Source organism: Mesocricetus auratus, unplaced genomic scaffold (genome assembly GCF_017639785.1).
Source record: "Mesocricetus auratus isolate SY011 unplaced genomic scaffold, BCM_Maur_2.0 Super-Scaffold_100019, whole genome shotgun sequence".
In the NCBI taxonomy this organism is placed as follows: Eukaryota; Metazoa; Chordata; class Mammalia; order Rodentia; family Cricetidae; genus Mesocricetus; species Mesocricetus auratus.
The window spans coordinates 3908362-3931254 of NW_024429200.1; the positions used below are offsets into that span (position 1 = coordinate 3908362).

Consider the following 22893-nt stretch of genomic DNA (forward strand, 5'->3'; position numbering starts at 1 on the left):
TCTTTTCAGTCTGAAGTGTTGTGTCCATTATTCTGGGCAGGGCTGTTTAAGTACACATAATTCTTTTAGTGTGTTTGTATCATGGAAAGTTTTTCTTTCTTCTCCAACTGTATTAGATGGTTTTGATAGGCATAGTAATCTAAGTTGGCATGCATGGTCTTTTAGAAATTAAACTACGTAACTCCAGGCTCTTCTGGCTTTTAAATTTTCCACTAAAGAATTGGCTATTTTTTTTTCCATGACAGGACAACTACTGTTCTCATGGGTTTTCCTTTATATGTAACTTGTGATTTTTCTCTTGCTGCTTTCAATACCCTCTATTTGTTCTGTATATCTAATATTTTAATTATAATACACCATGAGTTGTTTTTTTGATCCTGTTTAATGTTCAGTGTGCTTTTTGTATTATGCATGTCATTCCTTGATTTGGGGAATTTCTTCTATGATCTTGTTGAAGATCTAGGCTATGCTATGCTATTGACCTACAACTCTTCTTCATCTATGCCTAAAATTCAAAGATTGATTTTTTTTTTTTAGAAAATGGTGTCCCATAATTCCCACGTTTCTTTCATGTGTTTAAAACTTTTTTTCCACATTCATTGCTTCTGTGGAGTAATTCTTCCAACTTATCTTCACATTCTGATATTCTATCTTCTACTTGATCCGTTCTGTTTTGTAAGGCTTTTGTTGAGTTTTGTAGTTTGTTTCCTGAGTTTTTCAGTTGTATCTTTATCCTAACTTGAGTTTTCAATAGTTCTCTTTACTGAATTCGGTTTCCAAATCTGGAATTATGATTTTAACTTCATTTTGTCATGTGTCTCTTCTTGAGCATCACTCAGGAATTTGTTGCTACCTCCTTTAAATTCACTGAGTTATCTGCTCATTTCTTCTTTAAACTTCTCAAGTTTTTGATGAAGTTGACAATCCTTTTAAATTTTGCATCCTGGAATTCATTTAGGTAATTCTCACTGGAGAGTTTAGGTTTGGGGACTACTGTCTTTGCCATTCATATTGTTTGTGCTTTGGGGATGTGACTTGGGCATGGGGTCTTCTTTCCTTGGTTGTATATCTGATATGTGATTCTAGCCTGCCTCAGGCTGGGGTAATGCAGGACCTGTGTAACCGGAGTTAGACTTGGGTGTGGGCAGGCTTGGTCTGGCTAGACTCACTATGGAAAGTTAGTGCGTAGACCTGAGTGTGTATGGGATGGTAAGGGCTGGTTTGGAGGACTTACTAGAGTTAGGCCTAGGTGTGGGGTGGCACAGGATGGGGTGGGGGGACAAATTCAATTATGTGTGTGGTCATGTGCGCCTGAGTGCAGTTGTCTATGGAGGCCAGAAGAGAGCACTGAATCCTTGGAGTTGGAGTTATTGGTGCTTATAAACCAGTTGACATGGGCGCTGAGATCTGATCTATGGTACTCTGAAAGAACAGCAAGCACATGCAATTGCTAAGATACTATCTCTACTCCCTCTGCTAACATTTCAAGAGTACTTACAAAGAAAAGGTTTGTTTAGCTCATCTTTGGAAGTTGAAAGTCAAAGATCAAGGGTTTCCATTAGTTCAGCCTCTGGTGAGGGCCTCATGGTCAGCGTGTGCAAGGGAGCAGGGATTACCAAATGGGAAGTGCAGGGAGTCCAAGAAGCTGGGGTCCCACAGTCCCTTCTGAGGCCAAGTCTCCAACTGACTTCAGGACCTTCCTTCCACTAGACCACCTCCCAGCTTCACCTTTCCAAGGACCAAGTTCTCAATGCAGAGGCTCTTGGGGGAGAAGATAAAATGACGGCAGCTCTGTTTCCATCTTGTTGTAGCAGCAAATAAACTGGCCACGGTTCTGGCAGTGTGCTAGAATCAACTTGTGCTGACTAGGGAAAGCTGGCTGTTATAGTTTCAGGAAATTCTACAGCTATTTAATATGTTGTCATTCAAAGTTAGTCATGGGTAGTATTCACACCACCAATGGTTTAGGACTTTTGATTTCTTGAGAACCTGCTGCTAAATGTTTGGCAGCACACCATTATAAAGTTCCTACCTCAAGAAATTCACATTGCTTGCATATTTACAGGTTACTCAGTTTCAATTTAATTTAAAATTGCCATGAGTGCTTTGGAACAACATGAACAAAGGGGTGGGTGACAAGCTTTGTAAAACAATTTTTCTCTGGCAAGTGACACTGAAATTGAGATCTAAAGTATAAGTTGATGTCCGTGTAAAGAGAAAGAGCCTTTTAAGTAGAATGACAATTTCTACAGGATCATGAGGCGACAGACATTGGTGTGTTCCAGAAACAGAAAAATGTCACCGTGACAGAATCTGCCAAGCATAGAAGGGCTTAATTTGCTAGACTCTGTGATGAAGATTGTGAAAATACAGGCTTCTCTGTTGCTATAGGCTCTCTATGGCCTTACTTTGGTGTAGGTGGACGACGTAAACCTCCTATGAATGCCCAAATCATGTCCACTTTAATGAACATTTGTTGTGTGTGCACACCATTTGTGCAAGTAGACAAAGAGGTCAGATGTCGTCTATTGTGCTCTGCCTTATCACTTTGATGTAGAGTCTCACAAGAACTTGGAGTTCTTGGCTAGGCTAGCAACTAAGAAGCCCAGTGATGCTCCAGTCTCCAGCTCTTCGAGCACTGAGGCTACAGGTATGCATGACCATACCTAGGTTCTTACATTGGTTCTGGGGGATCCAGACTCAGGTCCTCAGGCTTTTGCAGTAAGTGATCTTAGCCACTAAGCCATCTCCTCAACCCAAACTTTTTATAAAAGTAGCCCAGATTCTGACTACAGACTCCTAATACGCCCTCTTCAAGTCCATTGGAATTTCTTCATTGAGACTCACACAGCATACAGCTCTGTGATTTTTCTCTTTCAAGCGGCAGGCCAGTTGTTACAACACTACCGAACAATCTGTCTTTTGCTGTCTGCTCATGTTTCCAGTTACTTGGTCATTGCTAACTCACTATTTCGGTCCTGAGCTAACCTGTTTTGTTGTCAATCACATTTTTGTTACTCTGATGAAACTGGCTGTTTAAAACACCCTACTTTCTTAGAAATACCCCAAAATTATTCACTTACATTCTACATCCTGTATTTACCCAAACTGACTTTTTTTTCCTTTTCAACTTGGTATTGGGGATTGAACCCAGGATTTCATGTATGCTAGGCAAACACTCTACCACTGATAGATGCACACACATACATACAGCCCACCACAGACATTTTGGTTTGTTAAAGGTATTGGTTAATTTATAATTACCTTTCAAAAAAATCCCAACCTTCCTAAGAATTAAATTTGTGTGTCTATTTGTTCATTTTCCAACTGTGCTCCTTTACTGGGACTTTGTTTTCAATAGCTTGTGATAGATTCACGTTAAGTTCACTCATAGACATTTTGTGCTTGTCTTAAATTTAATTTCCATTTTAACTTCTTTGAACACATGTTCATGTATATACATGTGTAAGCAGATGCACACGCACGTGGTGAATGTGTTGATCAGACACTGATATCAAGTGTCTTTATCACTATTCTCTGAGGCTGAATCTGCCAGTGGGGGCTGGTTTGCTGGGCATTAACATAGGTACTGAGAATCTGAAGTGTTTTATCCCAAGCCATTCTCCCAATCCTTGGCTATTGTTTCTAAGAAGCCAGCTGACTTCTTTAAAATGGTTGCTTATTAAATATCCTGAGTTTTCAGGGCTATAACTCCACTTCCAGCCAGCATTTTAATGTGTTTCAGATTCCCGTCATGGAATGTAATCTAAGTCCTCTGGACTCTCCAATACACCAAGAGGAGTTTCTTCCCACAACTTTTCCTACACTGACTTCTGCAGTAACCCCTCCTCTATCCCTGCCCAGAGCCCTAAAGTCAAAGGTGACTTGAACTCCCAGCCCTATTAAGGAGTTTGCTCCCTTCTGGTAGCTTCTATCATCTTACCTTCTTGTTTTTCTATGTCCCCGGTAGTTTCATCTCAGTTGGCTTTAAGGCTTATCTTTATTCTTCTTGTTGGAAATTTCTTACTGTTTAATATTGGCACTGATCTTTCCTCACTGTTCTGCGCTTACATACCATCACTTTTATGGTTTAAATTACCAACAATATGCTCATGACTTTTGTTTTTTACTAAAGGGGAGTGTTAGTTTTGCTTTATTTCTTAATTTAAAAAGAACTTATGTGTATAGTGGTTTGTACACTGTGTATGCAGTGTCTGAGGCCAGGAGGAGGCATGGATAGTTTGAGTCACCATGTGTGCTAGCAACTGAACCCAGGTCCTCTGCAAGAGCCTCTGAGCCATCTTTCCAGCTTTAAATGTGTGTGTATGGGTATGCTATGATGCATAAGGATGTCAGTCTTTCCATCATGTGGGTCCACAAGAATTTAGGTTTGGTGGCATCAGGCTTTGCTACTTGCCCCCACCCCTGTCCCTTTGAGATAGGCAAGGTCTTATGTAGTTCAGATTGGTCCCAAAGACCCTATGTAGCAGGGAATGACCTTGAAATCCTGGCCCTCCTGCTTCTACTCCCAAGTGCTGGGGTTACAGCTGTGCTGCCAAGCTCAAATTCATGACTCCTAAGTTTTCATCTCAGCACCAGGCTCTGCTTCTGAGCTCCAGATTCATCTAATTACCTTCTCAGCATTTCCACTTGACAGTCTCAAAAGAAATAATTCCAGCATTTCTGGTTCAACTTCAGATATTTTTTTTCCCCTCACAAATTCCTTCCTTACATTTTCTGTCAGTTGCTTCACTATTTAACTGGTGTAAATATGGGCTGTGTGGGAATAAATTAAGGTTCTGGCCGGTGCCCTCTTCTGGCTTGTAGGTGTCTCCCATCATGGAATGTTTGGTGTCTCCTCTTTGTGGAAGGGCATTGGTTTTTGCCATGGCAGAACTTCATTTTATCATTTCAATGGACTAAACAAAAAGATTTAGATTTCATTACATCTTAAATTATATGCATGCACATCTGTCTGTATGGGGCAGGTATGTCACATGGGTGCATGCTGCATCTCTCTGGTGCTGGAGCTATGGGCGGCTGAGACGGGTGTTGGGAATAGAACTCAGGTTCTCAGCAGGAGTGCTAAATTACTGCTCTTAACCACTGAGCCATCTCTCCAGGTCCCACACAGGTAATTTTACAGTTTGCCTTTGATTTTATTTTTAATGTTTATGTAGTCAACGAACCAGTTTTTTAAACCATGGTTAAATGGAATGGTGTTTTTGTCCACATTTAAGTACCTTTCCATCATATTCATCTGCCTGCCTACTTTATTTAGTTAATTTAGCCTCTCTATGTAGTCCTGGAACTCTTTATGTAGACCAGACTGGCCTCCAACTCACTGACAGCCCTATATCTCTGCCTCCCAAATGGTGGGATTAAAGACATGCACCACAATGCCCAGCTACAATCATCTGCTTAAGCTTTGATTTCTACGTCACACTTAAGGCCTGAGAGTAAGAATCTAGCTTTCAAAAGTCACAAAAAGATTTGGGATCAACAGAGAATTTGCCTAACAGATACAAAGACTAATGGCCATTAACCACCAGCCTCCTCCCAACTGATGTATTAAGCCCATACTTTATAGTAAAAGTAATTTTCCACAGGTACTCACTAATGATATTTTGTGATTCACCACTTTATTGCTCTACTCTGTAGCCTCATGTTTAATACCCGAGGCTAATAACTTCCCACGGGCTCCATGACAATTTTCAGGTTTTCTGATTTTTTTTTTTGTCCTACATGTTAATTCTTTCAAATTCATTTTTAAAAGCATTTTCCATTCCAATTGATTGCAAGTTCCTACTGGGAATTTTCTTTTTTTTTTTTTTTTTTTTTTTTTTTTTGGTTTTTACGAGACAGGGTTTCTCTGTATTGTTTTGGAGGCTATAGGCCCAGCCAGGCCTCAAACTCAGAGATCTGCCTGCCTCTGCCTCCCGAGTGCTGGGATTAAAGGCGTGCGCCACCACCGCCCGGCACCTACTGGGAATTTTTATTTCCATTAGAATTACAAATTACCTTGGTGGGAATTATGTAAGACTTTAAGAACTAATATTCATGTGCTGTTCATTTAATTAATGTCTGAATATACATTTTGCTGTTTTTCATGCTTCTGTATTTAATTTTGAGGATAGGATTTATGAAGCCCATGCTCTCCTCGAAGCTATGTCTAAGGACGGATGACCCCTAGTGTTAGGATTACAAGTGTTTACCACCATGCACTGTTTGGCATACATAGGCTGTACTCTACTGAGCTTTATCCCCTACTCCTTCATGTTTATTTATTCTTAAGTATTTTCACAGTATTACCAATGCCTCACAAATTTAATGTTGTATTTCCATTATATTCAGCTTAGATTTTGAGATTGATAGCTTAGAAATGGAGATTTTACTAGTCTTTTTAAACTTGATGCCACTTTAGTTAGAAAATAATTATTTCAATTGTTTAGACGTACTGAAATTTATTTTATGGCCAAGAATATGGGGTTTATCATAGTTTGCATTTGATGAACACTTGAAAAAGGATAGGCTTTCTGTTGATATTAAGTGGGCTGTAATAAGACCTTGTTGGTTTAAAAATGTCACGAAGTTCTGACTTCTCTAGTCACTCTATCAAGAAAGGGATAGTGGAATCAGCAGTTAAGAGCTCTTATTGGTCTTCCAACAAGAAGGGTCTGGCATCTTCCCTCCTCTCAGCTGGGTGTGTTTGAGCTCTTTCATCTTGTATATTAACCTACGGCTTCTGTCTTGACAGACTAACCCTTTGTCACATAAAGTTCCTTCTTGCCTTTGATCTTGGTTCTGCTTTTTAGTGTTTCTCCTCTCTGATGAGGATTGAACCCTAGTCCATGCTCATAGCAGATAAACACTCTCTTACTGAGCTACACCCTCGGACCTGCTTTTTAGTTTTTAGGGCTTGGCATTGATTAAACCTAGGCCCTCCCACAGGCTAGGCAAGTTGTCCCTAGTTTTTGATCTCTAGAATGATAGTATAATTAAAAAAATTTTTTTTGAATACGACTGTACTCAGGGCTCAGATATGTTAAGCATGTGTTCTAACACTGAGTTACATCCCTAGGTCCCCAGGTGACTTCTATAAGCTGGTAACTCCATAGACTTCTTGCTTACAAATAACAGAAAATTACTTAGGCTAGCTTAGGTTTTGTAAGAAACGTACAGTAATAGCTATACTACTGCTATGAAGAAGGGCCTTGCATCTCTCTAGGTAGGCAAAAAGACTAGACAGTTGCTCTCTGGCCCTGGTTACAATAGTTATGTGATTTAAACTCAACCCTTCAGGGTCTTATCCAACTTAGTACTTTGAAATAGGGGGAAAAATGAAGTTGGGGACAATCTGGAATCTATCCCGGCAGTGGTGAGAATTTCAATGTGTAGTAACTAAGTGGTAGATTCTAGACATGTACTGTTGTGTGGTGATCTCATCATGCATTGTATGCTCTCTAGTCTCATCTAGTTTCTGTTCCTTTTCTGTTTCCCCAGCCTCCCAATTCAGAAAATTTTACTTTGGTGATGCAAATCAAAGAGCAGAGAGCTAGGCGAATCGAGCCCATAATCCTAGCATTTGGAAGCAGATAAGAATTAGGAGTTCAAGGCCACCCTGTGCTACACGAGACCTTGCTACTCCCAAGCTCTACTACTAAGCACCCTCAAAACCCATAACCTTCCCAAATCAGAACATTACCTATTATTTGCTAGGTCAACTCTAAGTAAGCTGGGTTCCTGAGTTTACTATATGTGATAGTATTATCACTAGATTCTGATTCCCAGAGCCCGAGACTTTGAGACAATAGTTATTGTGATGTCAGGGGAAGCTCATCTGTAAAACGACAGGGTTGGACTAGACTAGGTAATTTCCAGGTCTTTCTGTACATAGCCAGATTCTAACGGGCCTTCTTGTTCCTTTTTCACTGTATAGGCAACTATCCTGTTAAAATTAACTGATAACTATCAAGTCCTGCCTATCTGACAACTTTGGGTACTATCCTGGAGAAATGGGTGCATGGAATCTTTAGTGTTAGCAAAGTGAAAAGATTCAGCCAAAAGATGTATGTAGACTGTCAGAAAGTCTTTCTTAAATGGAAAAGGACACCAAACAGTTGGCATTCTAGAGGCAGAGGCAGGCAGATCTCTGAGTTTGAGGCCAGCCTGGTATAGAGTGAGTTCCAGGTTGGTCAGGGCTACACAGAGAAACCCTGCCTTGGAACAACAAAACAAAGTTCTGACAGTCACACAAAACACTATGAATAGAGACAAAATGAATTATCAAGTTTTTCAGAGACTAGAGATTATTTCTGAAAGAAAAAATGTTCTGCTGTTTTGTCCTGGTAGAATAAAGGAGGGAGTGGACACTGTAGAAAACGTATCACAAAGTGAGGAGGTCAGGAGCTGAGTAGGCTGGCTTTGCCAGATGGAAGCTGTCCAGTGTGAATTAATGCCAGTCACTCAAGATGCCTGTGACAACTTGGTCTAATCAAGCCAATGTTCCAGAGCACAGCGTACAGAACTGGCTACAAATGACCATTATACATGCATCGGGTAGTGCCCACCCTTTGGGGCACAGTGAAGAAGTCACTCTGCTTTGACCCAGGTCTTGATGAGTGCCTCGTTCCTGGGAGCCCTGTGTCTTTTCTCGTCTGTCTGTGTTGTGTGCGCCATCTCTGCATTTACTCTCCCCATTGAGACCAAAGGACGCGCCTTGCAGGTAAGTGACTCCGGAAGCTAACTAAGAATTTAGTTCATCTGTTTTCACGTAAAAGCTAGTTTGACAAACAGGGGGCTGGGTTGAAACATTACTGCAGAGCCTTTAGATGCAACAGACTAGCTTCCTTTCCCCAATACTCACTGTGAGTGGCAAAAGCTTCAGTGTAGCTTCCCTAGGCCAGCTGTGTAGGCTGCAGCTTTGGGAGGCTTTACCTGACATCATGTTGTAGTGGTTTCCTCGTCTACAACAGGCTGGAATGTGAGCTTTGGACACCTACAGCCTGTAATTTCCATCTGCCACAAGTAAATTGACCTCAGGTTCCACTGCATCGGGAATAGTTCCAGAGCTACATTAAGCTCATCTATCTAAAACGAAGCCTGCCTGAGCAAACTCCTTACCAGACCATCATGGCACTGACCAGGGAAGGGACCATTCATACAGTCTGGTGACCCCTAAGGGCTTACCCCGTTCCCCATGGAGTTCTGGTGCTGTGGATGAAGGCAGGGCACAGGGTCCTTAACACACCTCTGTGCTCAAGGCCCTGGGAACTTGGGACTGTGCCCTTCAACATGGAGCACAGAAGTCAATCTAGACCTGGCTATCCCTGAGAAAGGGGTCTGACATGAAAGGAGGGTCTGGGGACTTTCTGCCTTACAGCAGCCACCCCATCACTGAACGCTTCCATCAGGCAAGATGACTCATGTGTTTCCTTTCAGTATTACAAAGGACCACCACACCCTTTACACAAAGGATTACTAGGGTACAGGTTGGGCAAATTTTTATACCAAAGTAAAAAACACCAAATCTTATGCTAATTTTCCATTCTCTTCCAAAATTTCCATTTCTTACACTTATGGTGAACTCCCTGTCTCAGCCTTCCAAGTGCTGGGGTTATTAGGAGTGGGCACCACAACCGGCTCACAATTTTAAAAGCAGTTTTAGAAATAAGAATGAGGAAACCTAACAGGCCACATTATGTGCCCTATAGATTTTCCAACTCATATCCACCTACAAAGCCAGTTCTTTTCCTGGGGCATGACCCAAGAACTCAGCATGGGGACACTGGAGAATGTTAACATTGCACAATACATACGTATCTGAACACACCCCGGCCACTCAGTGGTGGTATTTCTTCAGAATAATTAAACACACATACACACACACCTCACTTCTGTGATCATATGAACATTTTTTCAAAACCAAGAAAACTGCAGCAGTCATCTGATTGGAAAAACCAACTTGCTCACTAACTTAAAGGTAGTGTTGAGTCAACAAACAAACAAACAAACAACATTTCACCATTAGGCTGGGCAATGGCAGCAGTGCACACCTTTAGTCCTGGCACTCTGGAGGCAGAAGTAGACAGATTTCTGTGAGCTCCAGGCCAGCCTGGTCTACAGAGTGGGTTCCAGGACAGCCAGGGCAGTTACACAGAAAAACAAACAAAAATTCAGCCATTAAAGAATGTTTGTAGTACCAGACATAGTGATACACACCTTTAATCCCAGCACTTGGGAGGCAGGTGATTTGAGCTTAAGGCCAGCCAAGACTACACAGAGACTAGCATTGTCATTTCATAAATAAGGGTAAATGATAGATCTTAACTCCTTGTAAATTGTATTATGAACAAAGACTTACCAACTAATTTCTTTTTTTCTCTTGTAGCAAATTAAATGAGGACCTACAATACTATGGTTACCAGAGGAAAAATGAATATTTGATCTTCACTGTTACTTTTTTTTTTTTTTTTACCATTTTATTTCTGCACGTGGTAATTAAGACAAGTGTATTTTAAGACAACCAAGGCACACACACAAATGAAGTGGGGAATCTCTTTCTTGGGAAATTATATACGCAAACCTCTTTAGGATATACTTTGCCTCAAATCCCAGCACATAGGAGGGGATAGGAGGGTCTGGAGTTCAAGGTCATCCTCAAATGAAGCAAGTTTGAGACCAGCTTGGGTGTCTAAAACCAAACAAACTCAACCACCTACCACCAACTAAACCACTTATACACACACACCCCACCCCCAAACAAACCAATACACCCAGAGACTGAATGGGAATAGGAGAAGGTGGTGGGTGGAGAAATACCTTTTCTTACTTGGCATCAACTACTACTTTTTTTTTTTGGATCAACAACTACTTAACCTTAGACAAAACACTTGGTATTGTTCCACATGGTCTGTGGTTGAAGGACAGAGATTCTGTAGTTAAGGCAAGAAACTAGGCTTGCATCACTGAATTTAAAATATGGCCTTGGTAGCTTAAAAAAAGAACTACTACTTATTTGGAATGTAACTACCAAGAAGTTGGGAATGAAGTTAATGTTTTCCATACACTGTTAACTCTTTTTTAATCTTCGGAGGGAATCAATCATTGGTTCTCATGATGCACGTGCAGCTTTCCTAGAACATGTAACTACTTACATATTGTTTGTAGGTGTTGGCTATGCATACCATGTTCTACCAGGAAAGGCATGCTTTGGAAAGACATCATCTAAAGCTTCTGCATTTATATTTTATCTTGTACTGCTGTTCAGGGTTACTTTGGAGGTTCACTACAGGCTGGCTCAGGATCCCCCCCCCCAATAACAGTGGAAAAAGACTGCAGCTACAACCACAATGAAATGCTGTATTAGCACACGGCATACAAGAGGCATAAACCCTGCTTAGGGAGCAAGTAACCTCTATTCAAACTAGTCTATGGGTGACTTAAAAATCAGATGGTTTCTTATATAAACTTAGTAGTTCAGGATTGGATACCAACTAGTCCATCTTGTATAGAATGGTACAGCATGGTACTTCTGTCATCTCCAGATTATTATTATAGCAATAATATGTACAAAATAAAGACTAAGATATCTGTAAATTTATGATGAGCACTTTCCTTTTTGGTTTCTTGAGACATGGTTTCTCTGTGTAGCCCTGGCTGTCCTGGAACTGGCGTGCACCACCTCCACCCTGCAAACACTTTCTTTCCCCTAAATATTTCATCTGACTGGTTGAATCTTGGACTTGAAATCCACAGATAAGCAGAGGTAGGCAGATCTCTCTGTGTTCAAGGCCAACCTGGTCTAGGGACTTCCAGGACAGCAAGGGCTACATGTTATGTAAAAAGATTCCATCTCAAAAAAAGCAAACCAAAGCAAAACAAAACAAATTTAAAAGACCAACTGTATTATAGGCTTTTAAAGCTATATACATGGGCTTTCTTACAAGCCTAGAATATTCTAACTCTAAGCTATATGAAAAGCACAAGTGATTAATCTGGCTAACAGGCAAACAATAACCTTAAAGCCTAGTTATTATTTCAGGCCAGATATATTTGATGGACAACTCTGTTGGTCACACTTGCAGGGACCAGATAGGCAACCTACCTACTGGAGGTTACAACTGACAATTCCAAAGCTGAAGTGTGAAGACACTTGTTCAATCAGAGTCTAGCAGTGGTGGAAAACCAAGCAAGGACAAAGCGAATACCCCAGCACCCTCTTAAGACTTCATAATTCTCAGTGTTTGTGGGATACTCCAGATTAGGGAACTTCACAGGGCTGCCTAGCACTCAGGCTCCTGAGACAACAGTAAATCAAGCCTACAGCAAGCTATTAGCATGATTTTAATAGAACCCTTGATGGCTAGCTTGATAACGCAGCTTTCCTACAGCACAAATTGCAAGCTGTTTGTAGAGAAGGTTGTTTAGCACACTTATTAGTCATTAGTAAAAAACAAACTCAAGTCATTTTCTTATAAGAACTTATTGGGCTTTTTTTCACAGATACCTAAAGACTGAGTCACTATTGGCTGAGGTACTAAAGAATAATAAAAAGTAATAGTTTTGCATATAGAATTTGATCTAAAACTCTTTAGAGTATAATCTATAATAATAATTACTTTCTGTGATATGGTGCTAAGTTTTCTTTCTTTTGGAATTTCTAAATATACACATGAATAGTGCACTGTTAAAGAGCGAGACTGGACTAGGTAACTATTACTATTGATACTACATTGTCTGGTTCACTTGTCTTGGGATTAAGGCAAAGAATCTGTTTTCACACTTGCTGCTAAATGGTGGGGATGAGGATAAATCAACCCTTCTTTCATGCTGCATTAGAGAATGTGCAAAGACAGAATTTTGTTAAATGTTATAAACTACCACGGAAAGAATTTCTAGGATTCAAATTGGATCTCTTTATTCTATTGTACATGAAATCGATTGTTTCCACCAAACATCTACTAAAAGTGGGGCTGGAGAGATGGCTCAGTGGTTAAAAGCACTGACTGCTCTTCCAGAGGTCCCAGGTTCAATTCCAGCAACCACATGGTGGTTCAATGTTCATACCTCATGCTTATGGCACAGAGACAGACACAGCCTAACAGCCCTACACGTAAAATGTTATTTCTAAGTACCACACTTCCCTCCAGTGGGTCTTCATGACAAAACCACCTTCTGTGATAGGAATTGGACTTTGTTATGTTGGAGTAACTTACTTTTCTCATTAAAATTTCTTTATACTCATTTTACATACCAACCACAGTCCCCCCCCCACTCCCCATTCACTCCTCAGAAAGGGTAATGCCTCCCATGGCCGTCAAACCCTGGCACATTAAGTTGAGGCAGGACCGAGGCCCTCCCCACTGCATCAAGGCTGAGCAAGGCCACTCACCATAGGGAATGGGTCCCAAAAGTCAGCTAGTGCACCAGCGACAGATCCTGGTCCCACTACCGGGGACCCCTCAAACAGACCAAGCCATAACAACTGTCGTCCATATGCAAAGGGCCTAGTATAGTTCCACGCAGGCTCTCTAGCTATTGCTCTAGAGTCAGAGTCTCCACCACCTCAGATCAGCTGTCTCTGTAGAGAGTCTCCACCACCTCAGATCAGCTGTCTCTGTAGAGAGTCTCCACCACCTCAGATCAGCTGTCTCTGTAGAGAGTCTCCACCACCTCAGATCAGCTGTCTCTGTAGAGAGTCTCCACCACCTCAGATCAGCTGTCTCTGTAGAGAGTCTCCACCACCTCAGATCAGCTGTCTCTGTAGAGAGTCTCCACCACCTCAGATCAGCTGTCTCTGTAGAGAGTCTCCACCACCTCAGATCAGCTGTCTCTGTAGAGCGTCTCCACCACCTCAGATCAGCTGTCTCTGTAGAGAGTCTCCACCACCTCAGATCAGCTGTCTCTGTAGAGAGTCTCCACCACCTCAGATCAGCTGTCTCTGTAGAGAGTCTCCACCACCTCAGATCAGCTGTCTCTGTAGAGAGTTTCCACCACCTCAGATCAGCTGTCTCTGTAGAGAGTTTCCACTACTTCAGATCAGCTGTCTCTGTAGAGAGTTTCCACTACCTCAGATCAGCTGTCTCTGTAGATTTTGGGGTGGCTTTCTCAACACCATCATTAGTATACTCTTAAAGAAACTGGGTTAGGTAATCAGTATCACTGTTAAAATATACTTCCAAGGAGGAAAATACCACAGTGTATTTTTCTTTCCCAGTTGTCATTTTTTTTTGGTTTATTTTTTTAAGGTCAAGGAAATACATTCTAGAATTAAAAAAATGTTTCCTGTTATTATGGACCATAGCCCATCCCTACAATTTGTCAAAATAGATGAGGGCTAAGATTAAAGGGCTTAAACTACTATAAAATATGTGTTTTTTTTCACTAAGTCTTCCGTTACAAAAGTCTCTGCTGTGATAAAATATTAACAGTAAAAAAATCCGCCAGTTAATTTTTATTAAATTCAAAGCGCCAATCCCTGAAGAAACAAAACCAAAATCTAAAATGACTGTTGCCTCAGATGTCCTTTGCAACTTTCAAAACCCCCATGGAGGAGCCTGTGACCTGACTGCCGCAGGGGCACAGGACATCTGCATGTGAGTTATGACAGAACTCCTACCCGAGACAAAAGAAATGTCAAATTATCAATTATTTGTTTACACAGGACTACAAAATGCTTACAAAATATGGTTATTTTATAAATGCATTCAGGGTCACGTCCACAATTTTAATGACCAACCAGATCACTCTGTTTCCCTCATTCATATGGACTTTAGATAAACAGAAAATAAACACAATTTTCTTTTACAACACTTGGAATTGAAACTCAATCTTTTGGTTCTCAGGAAGCAACTCACATTAGTTTGGATCAGGCCTGGGCAAAAAGATAGACTCGTTTACATGTTAAGCAATATAAATGTATACACTGGTAACAGCATCCAGCTGCAAACACCTTTTAAATGAGAGACTGGCAGGTACTCACCATTCTGACTCGGATGCCCTTTCTGAAGTGTTCTTAAGTCATACTTCCATACCTACACACTTGTGTGGTAGCAAAGCACAAAGCCCATTCTTTAGCTTGGAGAAACAAAGCTATTGTGGTGGAAGCCATTTCGTTTTATCCTTCCCTCCCTCTATCCAGAAAAGCAGCAGGCCTGTGAATTCAAAGCACAAAGGGGACCGCACTGCCAGCCGCTGATGTAAAGGTGCCATTTGACTTTACCACTGCTCAGTTCATTTATGCTTCTGTCTTAACCGTGTGAGTTGCTGTGTGGGTTCCCTGCCGCCAGAGGGAGCAGGTGCTTCTGGGCACGTGGAGTCTGCACAGAAGGTAATGGTCACATTCAGCAAGAGCAGCGCCTATGTGGCAGGGGAGTAACATGACACCACGCACTGGAACTGTGACCCAGGGCTCTCAGAGGTAAATGCGGGAATAAGTTTAGATCAAGACTGCTGGATCATAATGAACATTTTATTCTCTTTTTTGGGGGGGGCAGGGTGCTCTCAAAAAAAATCAATGTTAGGTAGAGTTTGACTTTCTTTAAGCTTCTATTAGAGTTCATGACCACTTAGCTTATATTCACCTGAATACATTGTCACTTGTTAATGATTGTGTCATGAGACTTAGAGATCATGACAGCAGTGTTACTTGTAGAAAAAACTCAAGACAATATTTTTTAATAATATATTATGTATCATTACATGAAACATGGTTCTCAGCTGTCTTTGATTCAGCAAAAACTGGTAATGGTGAAATGTAACATTATTTTGAAAGGTTACTATGGCATAGAATATAATAGTGATTGTTTGGAGTATATTAGTAGACATTCTGGCTGAAGTACATAAAAATTATGTTTACCTTAATGAAGCCCTGCCTCCCCCTTATAATTCTCAAAATAATTTACATAAGTACTGCTTTAACTCAGGTGACAAGTATGGAAGACAATCTATCAGAGAATGGTATTCTAAGATAGCAAAAAGAAAATTATTGCCCAAAGTTCCACAGCTGGGGCTGGAGAGATGGCTCAGTGGTTAAGAGAATTTTTATCACTCTTGCAGAGAGGACCCAGGTTTTGTTCCCAGCACCCACATGGTGGCTGACAATCCTCTGTAACTCCAGTTCCAGCGTATACCCTCTTCTAGCCCATGTGGATGGGCACCAGACACATACATGGTGCACATACATATGTGGAGGCAAACGTGCATACATGTGAAATAAAAATAAATAAATCATTAAGAGATTACCAACAATAAAAAAGCTTCCACAGCTGCTATACTCAAAATGATGGACTCAACTGCACAAGTTTAAGGTATGCTTATTACCCACTTCCCCAAAGTAACAAAACAAAACACCCCAAAGCTGAGGGCGTGGTGGCACACTACTTTAATCCCTGCACCAGGGAGGTAGAGGTAGAAGGACCAGAGTTCAAGGCCAGACTGAACTGAACCCCTTTTTCCCAGGGTTTATATATTGTCAAAGTTTGATCAGACTGTGTTTGCAGAACAAATGTCAGCTGTACAATCAAATCAACACAACACACATCACAATATAACACGTCCTTAGAAAACTGATGAAGACTTACATACATAACTGGGTTACAGACTGTTTACTTAGAGAATGGGAAACTATTGCCATCAATCTCACTAAGTGACACGATGTGGACAGAACTCCTCGTCTTCCCCCCACCCACTCATGGTCTCCTACAGCACAGGCTGGCCTCACCCGGCACTGCAGGGTGACTCGGAACTTTTGATTCTCCTGCCGCCACCTTCCAAGTGCTGGCACTAAGTGTGTGCTACTACATCTACCGTATCCAGCTACATTTCAGGTCACAGGAGGCAACGTGACCAAATAAAGTCTCATGTCAGCTGTGTTTTAGTCTGTCAATCTACAGAAAAAAATCTTCTCTAGTCAAACATCTAAAATGCTTTAATACTAAGTTTACAATGACAAACTAAAATGTTCTTGCATTTTGTCAAATATTGGGCTACTAAAATGGCAGAATGATTTTATCCTATCTTAATCTCACTTAGTGCTTTGTTCATCTGAGCCACCCCCCAACAAGCAAAACGAATACATATTTTTTCTCTCCCAGAAAGAAAATTAAATTCTAAATTAAGGCAGATCAATGATAAAATATGAAGTCTGTTAAAAATAAAAACAAGTGAGCAGAAAGCCAGCAAAAAGATGCTTCAGAAAAAATAATTTTTTTCCCACTTATACCACCCCCACGATTGATCTCTTCCAAACCCTGCAACACACTTTCCACTTGAACTGATAAAGACAGGGAACTTAAACTGGGCGGCCACCAGGACAAGCTGAAATCTTCTAGCAAATACTGGTGTAACCTACTGTATTTTATATTTGACGATACTACGAGCAGGGCATAGTGGCACACACCTTTAATTCCAGCACTCAGGAGGTAGAGGCAGGTGGATCTCTCATTTCAAGGCTTGTGTGGTTGACACAGTGAGTTCCAGGACAGATAGGGCTACAGAGTGAGACCCTCTTTTGATAAAACAAACAAACAAACGAACAACAAATAAGGGAAAAGCCACACTGAAAACAATGAGGCTTTACAAGCACCGCCTGCACAGTAGGGGAAACAAAACCCAAAAACTACCTAACATGCACACTTACTTCCTTAAAGGAAGCTGAAGAAAAGTAGATCTAGAAATACATGAAAAACGGCCTTTAAGACCTGCAATGCCCAACATCTCTGACAAGATAAAAACAAAACCAATAGGAAACGTTTATTTTTCCTGATTTTCTTTACTGCATTTTCCATCTTAATTGGTGTCTTCATAGCATCTGTCTACACCTTCCTAGCAGGTTCCCAGGAGAGGACTCTTCTCCCCACTTGTGTTTGGGGAGGAGTGCTTTTAAGCACAGTAACCCTGACTCTTATAGTTGGCCATAATTAATGGGTAGTGACATTTCAATTCTAAAAATGGATTATCACACACACTCAAATCACACTAAAATCTCAACTTACTTCAAAATCTATTTTCTTTCTATTGTAGCTTTTATTCCCAATTGTTGTATGAAATCCAAGAAGTGGGAAGAATGTCTTTTCTTTTTTGTTTCTTCTTTTCCTATTTCTTCATCCTCCTTTTATTCTTCTACACATTTTCTTCCTTCCTCTTTTTTAAATTATCAATGATAAGAGGTTAAAGAAATGGGTTATTAAAGAAACCAAAGTCTAGTAAACAGCAAAAACAGATCGGAGAGCTCACAAACCCTTCTGTGTCATGACGTTAAATCACTGACAAGGTTTTGTCTTTATTTTTGTAAAGGACATTTTCTTAGACAGTGATGGCCCTGGAGCTGCTTACTTCAGCAGCTGGCGGTCCTCCATGCTCTTAAGACGCTTCTTCCGGGGCTGCACAAAGTCATCATCTGAGTCATCACTGAACTTACTATCTTCTGGTTCATTCCTGAATTCTAGTTTCGGGAACCTTTTTTCTGGGTAAAGATTCTTTAAAAGTTCTTCAAAATAGCTTTCAAGTTTTATACCAGCATTGGCTACTTCTGAATCAGGCTGTGGGATAAAATAAAGATAGGAATTAAAAACTAAAAGACCAACAATTTAGTCAATAAAAATAACCTCTCATAATTCTGTCCCTTTTTGTCACACAACTATGAAACAATGGACTGTGAGAAAAGTATTTAGACATGTCACTAATATAAGCAAGTAAAAGTTTGGGGCTACATGAAGTCTAGAGAGGGCCAGCTAATAAGCAAGGCTTGTTTATCGAATCGTTCAAAAGGAAGTGGTAATGACAGGGACAGATCACATCAGCAAGGTGACAAGATCATCATGCATGGGGATCTCAAGAATCAATGGCGTACAAAGGAAGAACAGAGAAACCACGAGAAGGACAGTGCAGACAGAGTGACAGAAGATTGCTAAATGAGTACTTTTTGGTACATTCTTACTATTTCAAGGTAAACACAGAAATCAAAGTCTAAAAGAACCAGAGTTTGCAGAATAAAAGGGCGGATGGTAACTACTCATATTTTTAGCCTGTCTCGGTGCCTGGTGTCTTGCATTTGCATTTACTACAGATAAAACTGCAGATCACATGTGGGCGAGTCTCCCTAGTTCTCTTCCACACCCGGGCAGCCCTGAAACACCGACACAGTAGCACCTCACTGCTGTCGCCTCTCCCCATCTCACCTCATTGAATTCAGCACAGTTTTGAAAGATCAATCTAAAATCAGCCACAAAATCTTCAGGTTTTATGTACATGCAATAATCCTCCTGAAGTCTTTTCTTGATGGTTGATAAGTCCATTGGATTTTTAATTATTTTATAATAATCAGGCACCTTACAAAACAAATGAATTGTTACAAATAGGTAAACTGTACCTGGTCCTAGAATACATGCTATTTCTCTTCACATTATTTTGTCACCGGTGAAAAACAAAATCAAGAAACAAACCTATTCATCAACGTTTACAAGTGCCTACTGTGTTTCACGCACAGGTTTTGTGGCACTTTCTCTAAAACCTTAACACTTTATGTGTTAACGTTCATTGTGTATAGTGTGGGGTATCATACAAGTAATTTAAGTGTATCATGTAGGTATATAATGTATCACGAACATATCCCCCCTTGCTTCTCATTAAACCATACTCCCCTTTTCCCATCCCAAAAGTCTCCCCTCCGAAACTCAGCTTTTATGTCATATATGTATACAGAATACCAGGAGACCCATAACAGAGAAAATATGCAACATCTTTCTGCATGCCATCTAATAGAATTATCTCTATTTGTATCTATTTCCTAGAAAATGGCATTCTTTATGGATGACTAAAAATCCATTATGCATACACACACCATTTTTTAAATCCATTCACCTGCAGAAGATGAACAGCTAGGCTTATTCTATCAGCTATTGTGAACAGAGCTATAATAAATGTGAATGTGCAACATCTCTGCTGTACAGTGTCCTCTGAACATACAAAGCAGAAGAGATGAAGTATAAATGGTTTAACAACCTTATCTGGAAAGTCAAAACTGAAATTACACTGAGATTCTACCTCCCCCCCCAGTCACAATGACTACCATTAAAGAACGAACACACACACACACACACACACACAGAGGAGGATATAAGAAAAGGCAAACCCTTCTACACTACTGGTGGGAATATAAATCAACTCATTATGGAAATCAGTATGGAGGTTGCTCAGTACCATATGATCTAGTTAACAATGACAGTGAGACCCAGTCTCCTTACAACAACAACAAAAAAAAATGAGTAATTGTAAACCATGGTCGCTATATCCAGCAAAGCTATCTGGTAAATCTGATGATGGAGAAGCCTGGTTGGTGCATGTCTTGAATGCCAGCACTGAGGAGTCAGATTCAGGAGACTCTCTATGAGGTCCAGACCAGCCTGGTCTAGGTAGTGAGTTCCAGGCCAGCAGAAGTTACATAGTGAGATCCTGTTTCTAAACAAGCAAACAAATACCCATTTAAAACGGATGGGTCAGAGTGATTTTGTTTTGTACTATACCAAGTAGTGCAGGACCCAACCCTCATATCTGATACTTAATACCATGACCCCCAAAACACTAATCATGTTGCAAATCAGCTTATATTCCAAATGAATAATCCTGGCAATTTCAGGGTAATTTTTATGGAATGATTTATTATATCAAGAAAAAGGGGTTAACTTGTGCCTGCTGCTATTCTGACTAAAAACGCAAGCCAGAATCACGGAAAGTAACAATTTTGGGTTCTATTTTTCAGTATGTACTGGCAACAAAAGCTTCCATTTCTTTTGGGTATGAAAGATCCTTTTTCCCGAAGTACTTATTTCTTTTTGGGCTGGGGGTGTGGTTTAGTGTTTGCATATATAAGCCCTGGGTTCATTCATCCCATAGTACCCTAAAAGTCTTACTTCCAAAAACTTAAATATTAGAAATAGACATGGTGATGCAGGAGGAACCCTTCAAAGTCCACAGCCAGCATGGCCTACATAGGCACCCAGGCCAGACAGAGGTACACAGAGTACGAAAGAATAGGTTTAACTGCAATATTTTCTAACATGAAACTGACGGTTAAATTATTTATGCGTTTTCTTTTTTCTAGTTTGCATTGATTTTTAAAATCCAACAAATCACAAGTAGAAATGTAACTAGGAGGATCAGGGAGCTCTAGATGATTTCCCTCTATGCTCTGAGGCCAACTGAGATACATGAGATCCTGTCTTAGAAAACCCAACCACAATCACATTTATTCAGTTTCAAAAAGAGCTTAGATACCACAGAAGGACAACATATTGTATGTATGGGATTCTTTCTAATACTCTAAAGGTATCAAAGTCATTCTACACTTTCAATATAGATCTGTTTGAGACAAACATCCTCAGCGTTTTTCCATTATTAAATTCTACTTGCTATTGTAAGTCTAGATCTATCAAGAAAAGTATAGAGGTCTTAAAAAAACAGTGGCTATTTTCTCCAACTCATGCTATATAAGACTTCTGAGATAGACAACATAAAAATCACCACATCATGAAAGTAAGTTGGGTGGGAAGAGAAAGGGTATCCAAGAAACAAATAGAAAGTATCAGCCAATTGCCACTAACATATTTATCTGTCTAGTGAAATTACATCATTTGTCGGAAGATGAATGAAACTTGGTATCATGTCGTTAAGTGAACTAAACGCGAGAAAAAGAAATGCTATGTATGACACGCAAGTAAAGTGGAGCTCTGTGGTGGGAGGAGAGGACTCCAGGTGGTAGAGAGGAAACAGGGCAGCCCAGCGGGAAAACAGAATTAAGACTGAACACACACCCCCTGCCCACCCACCCACACATAAAAACACATACGCGCTACAAGAAAGCATGGCTTGGGGAGAGGAAGGGAATCAGCGGGACAGGAGGCTATAGGACACTGAGTGTGTGTGAAAGTGAGCAAACTAAATGATGTGGACGCTTGAAGACGTCAATGGAACCAAATATTTGATGTGCTAAAATTTAATTAAAAAATTACATGTGTTTAATATGAAAGCAGTGTGCGTGTGTTTAAGATCTGGATTAGGAGTCTGGGGAGATGGTTTAGTTGTCAAAGTGCTTGCTATGCAAGCATGAAGACATGTGTTTGATCACAAGCACCTATGTAAAACGCCAGGCATGACATTACACACTTACAAACCCGGCACTGAGGGGGCAGAGACAAGCAGATTCCTGCAGAGTCCTGAATCCCCTGGAGAGATCCCGTCTCACAAAACCACATTCAAGGTTGATCTCTGCCCCCTCACCCTAACACCTGTACTCCCCCACAGGACCACCCACAAAAAGACTTCAGTACAAGAAACTACTGAAATGACAAATTAGGTTCTCATAAGTCAAATTCTAAAGTTATTCTACCATGTGAACGTGTACAAATGACATTAATACTTACAGTTAGAGGAACAGGGTCTTGGAAAGCCAGGCTCATTTCATGGCAGTAAAGAAACAGAAGCAGACGCTCACATTTCTAATGAAAAATACAATAAAATAGTGAAGGCACAGTCTATTTTCTAAAAGAATTCACAGCCCTCAGAATAAAAATTGAAGCCCGAGGAATATAAAGGAAACACTGAATCTAACCAGGCAGTGGTGGCGCACACCTTTAATCCCAGCACTCGGGAGGCAGAGGCAGGCGGATCTCTGTGAGTTTGAGGCCAGCCTGGTCTACAGAGCGAGTTCCAGGACATCTAAGGCTATACAGAAAAACCCTGTTTAGAAAAACTAAAAATAAATAACCAACAACTTAGGGAATATGGATACAAGGGTCCCTGTATTTATGGAAATAAACCAATCTCATTAGAAAACACACTTTGAGTTCCTCCAGACGAACGCTCCCTAGCCCCCCTCAGCCCAGTCTGTGATGT

The 22893-nt window shown here is 40.6% G+C and overlaps 2 protein-coding genes across 4 annotated transcripts in view; one reads left to right on the top strand and one right to left on the bottom strand.

The window, feature by feature from the left end:
• Positions 1-11598, top strand: part of Svopl (SVOP like) — a 50375-nt gene extending 38777 nt beyond the window's left edge. For both annotated transcript variants that reach the window (XR_005869685.1, XM_005082408.4), the window contains exons 15-16: positions 8612-8725; positions 10391-11598. Coding sequence is in view for 1 of the 2 variants with exons in the window: in XM_005082408.4 (XP_005082465.3) it covers positions 8612-8725; positions 10391-10402 (126 nt within the window). In the remaining variant the exon portion in view is untranslated. The remainder of the gene's footprint in view (positions 1-8611; positions 8726-10390) is intronic.
• Positions 11599-14714: 3116 nt separating this feature from the next.
• The window catches only part of Trim24 (tripartite motif containing 24), a 100440-nt gene continuing 92261 nt past the window's right edge, over positions 14715-22893 (bottom strand). For both annotated transcript variants that reach the window (XM_021234294.2, XM_021234293.2), the window contains exons 17-19: positions 22422-22496; positions 19182-19331; positions 14715-18542 (exon numbers count right to left, since the gene is read on the bottom strand). In XM_021234294.2, the coding sequence (XP_021089953.1) occupies positions 18333-18542; positions 19182-19331; positions 22422-22496 (435 nt within the window). In that variant the 3' untranslated portion in view covers positions 14715-18332. The remainder of the gene's footprint in view (positions 18543-19181; positions 19332-22421; positions 22497-22893) is intronic.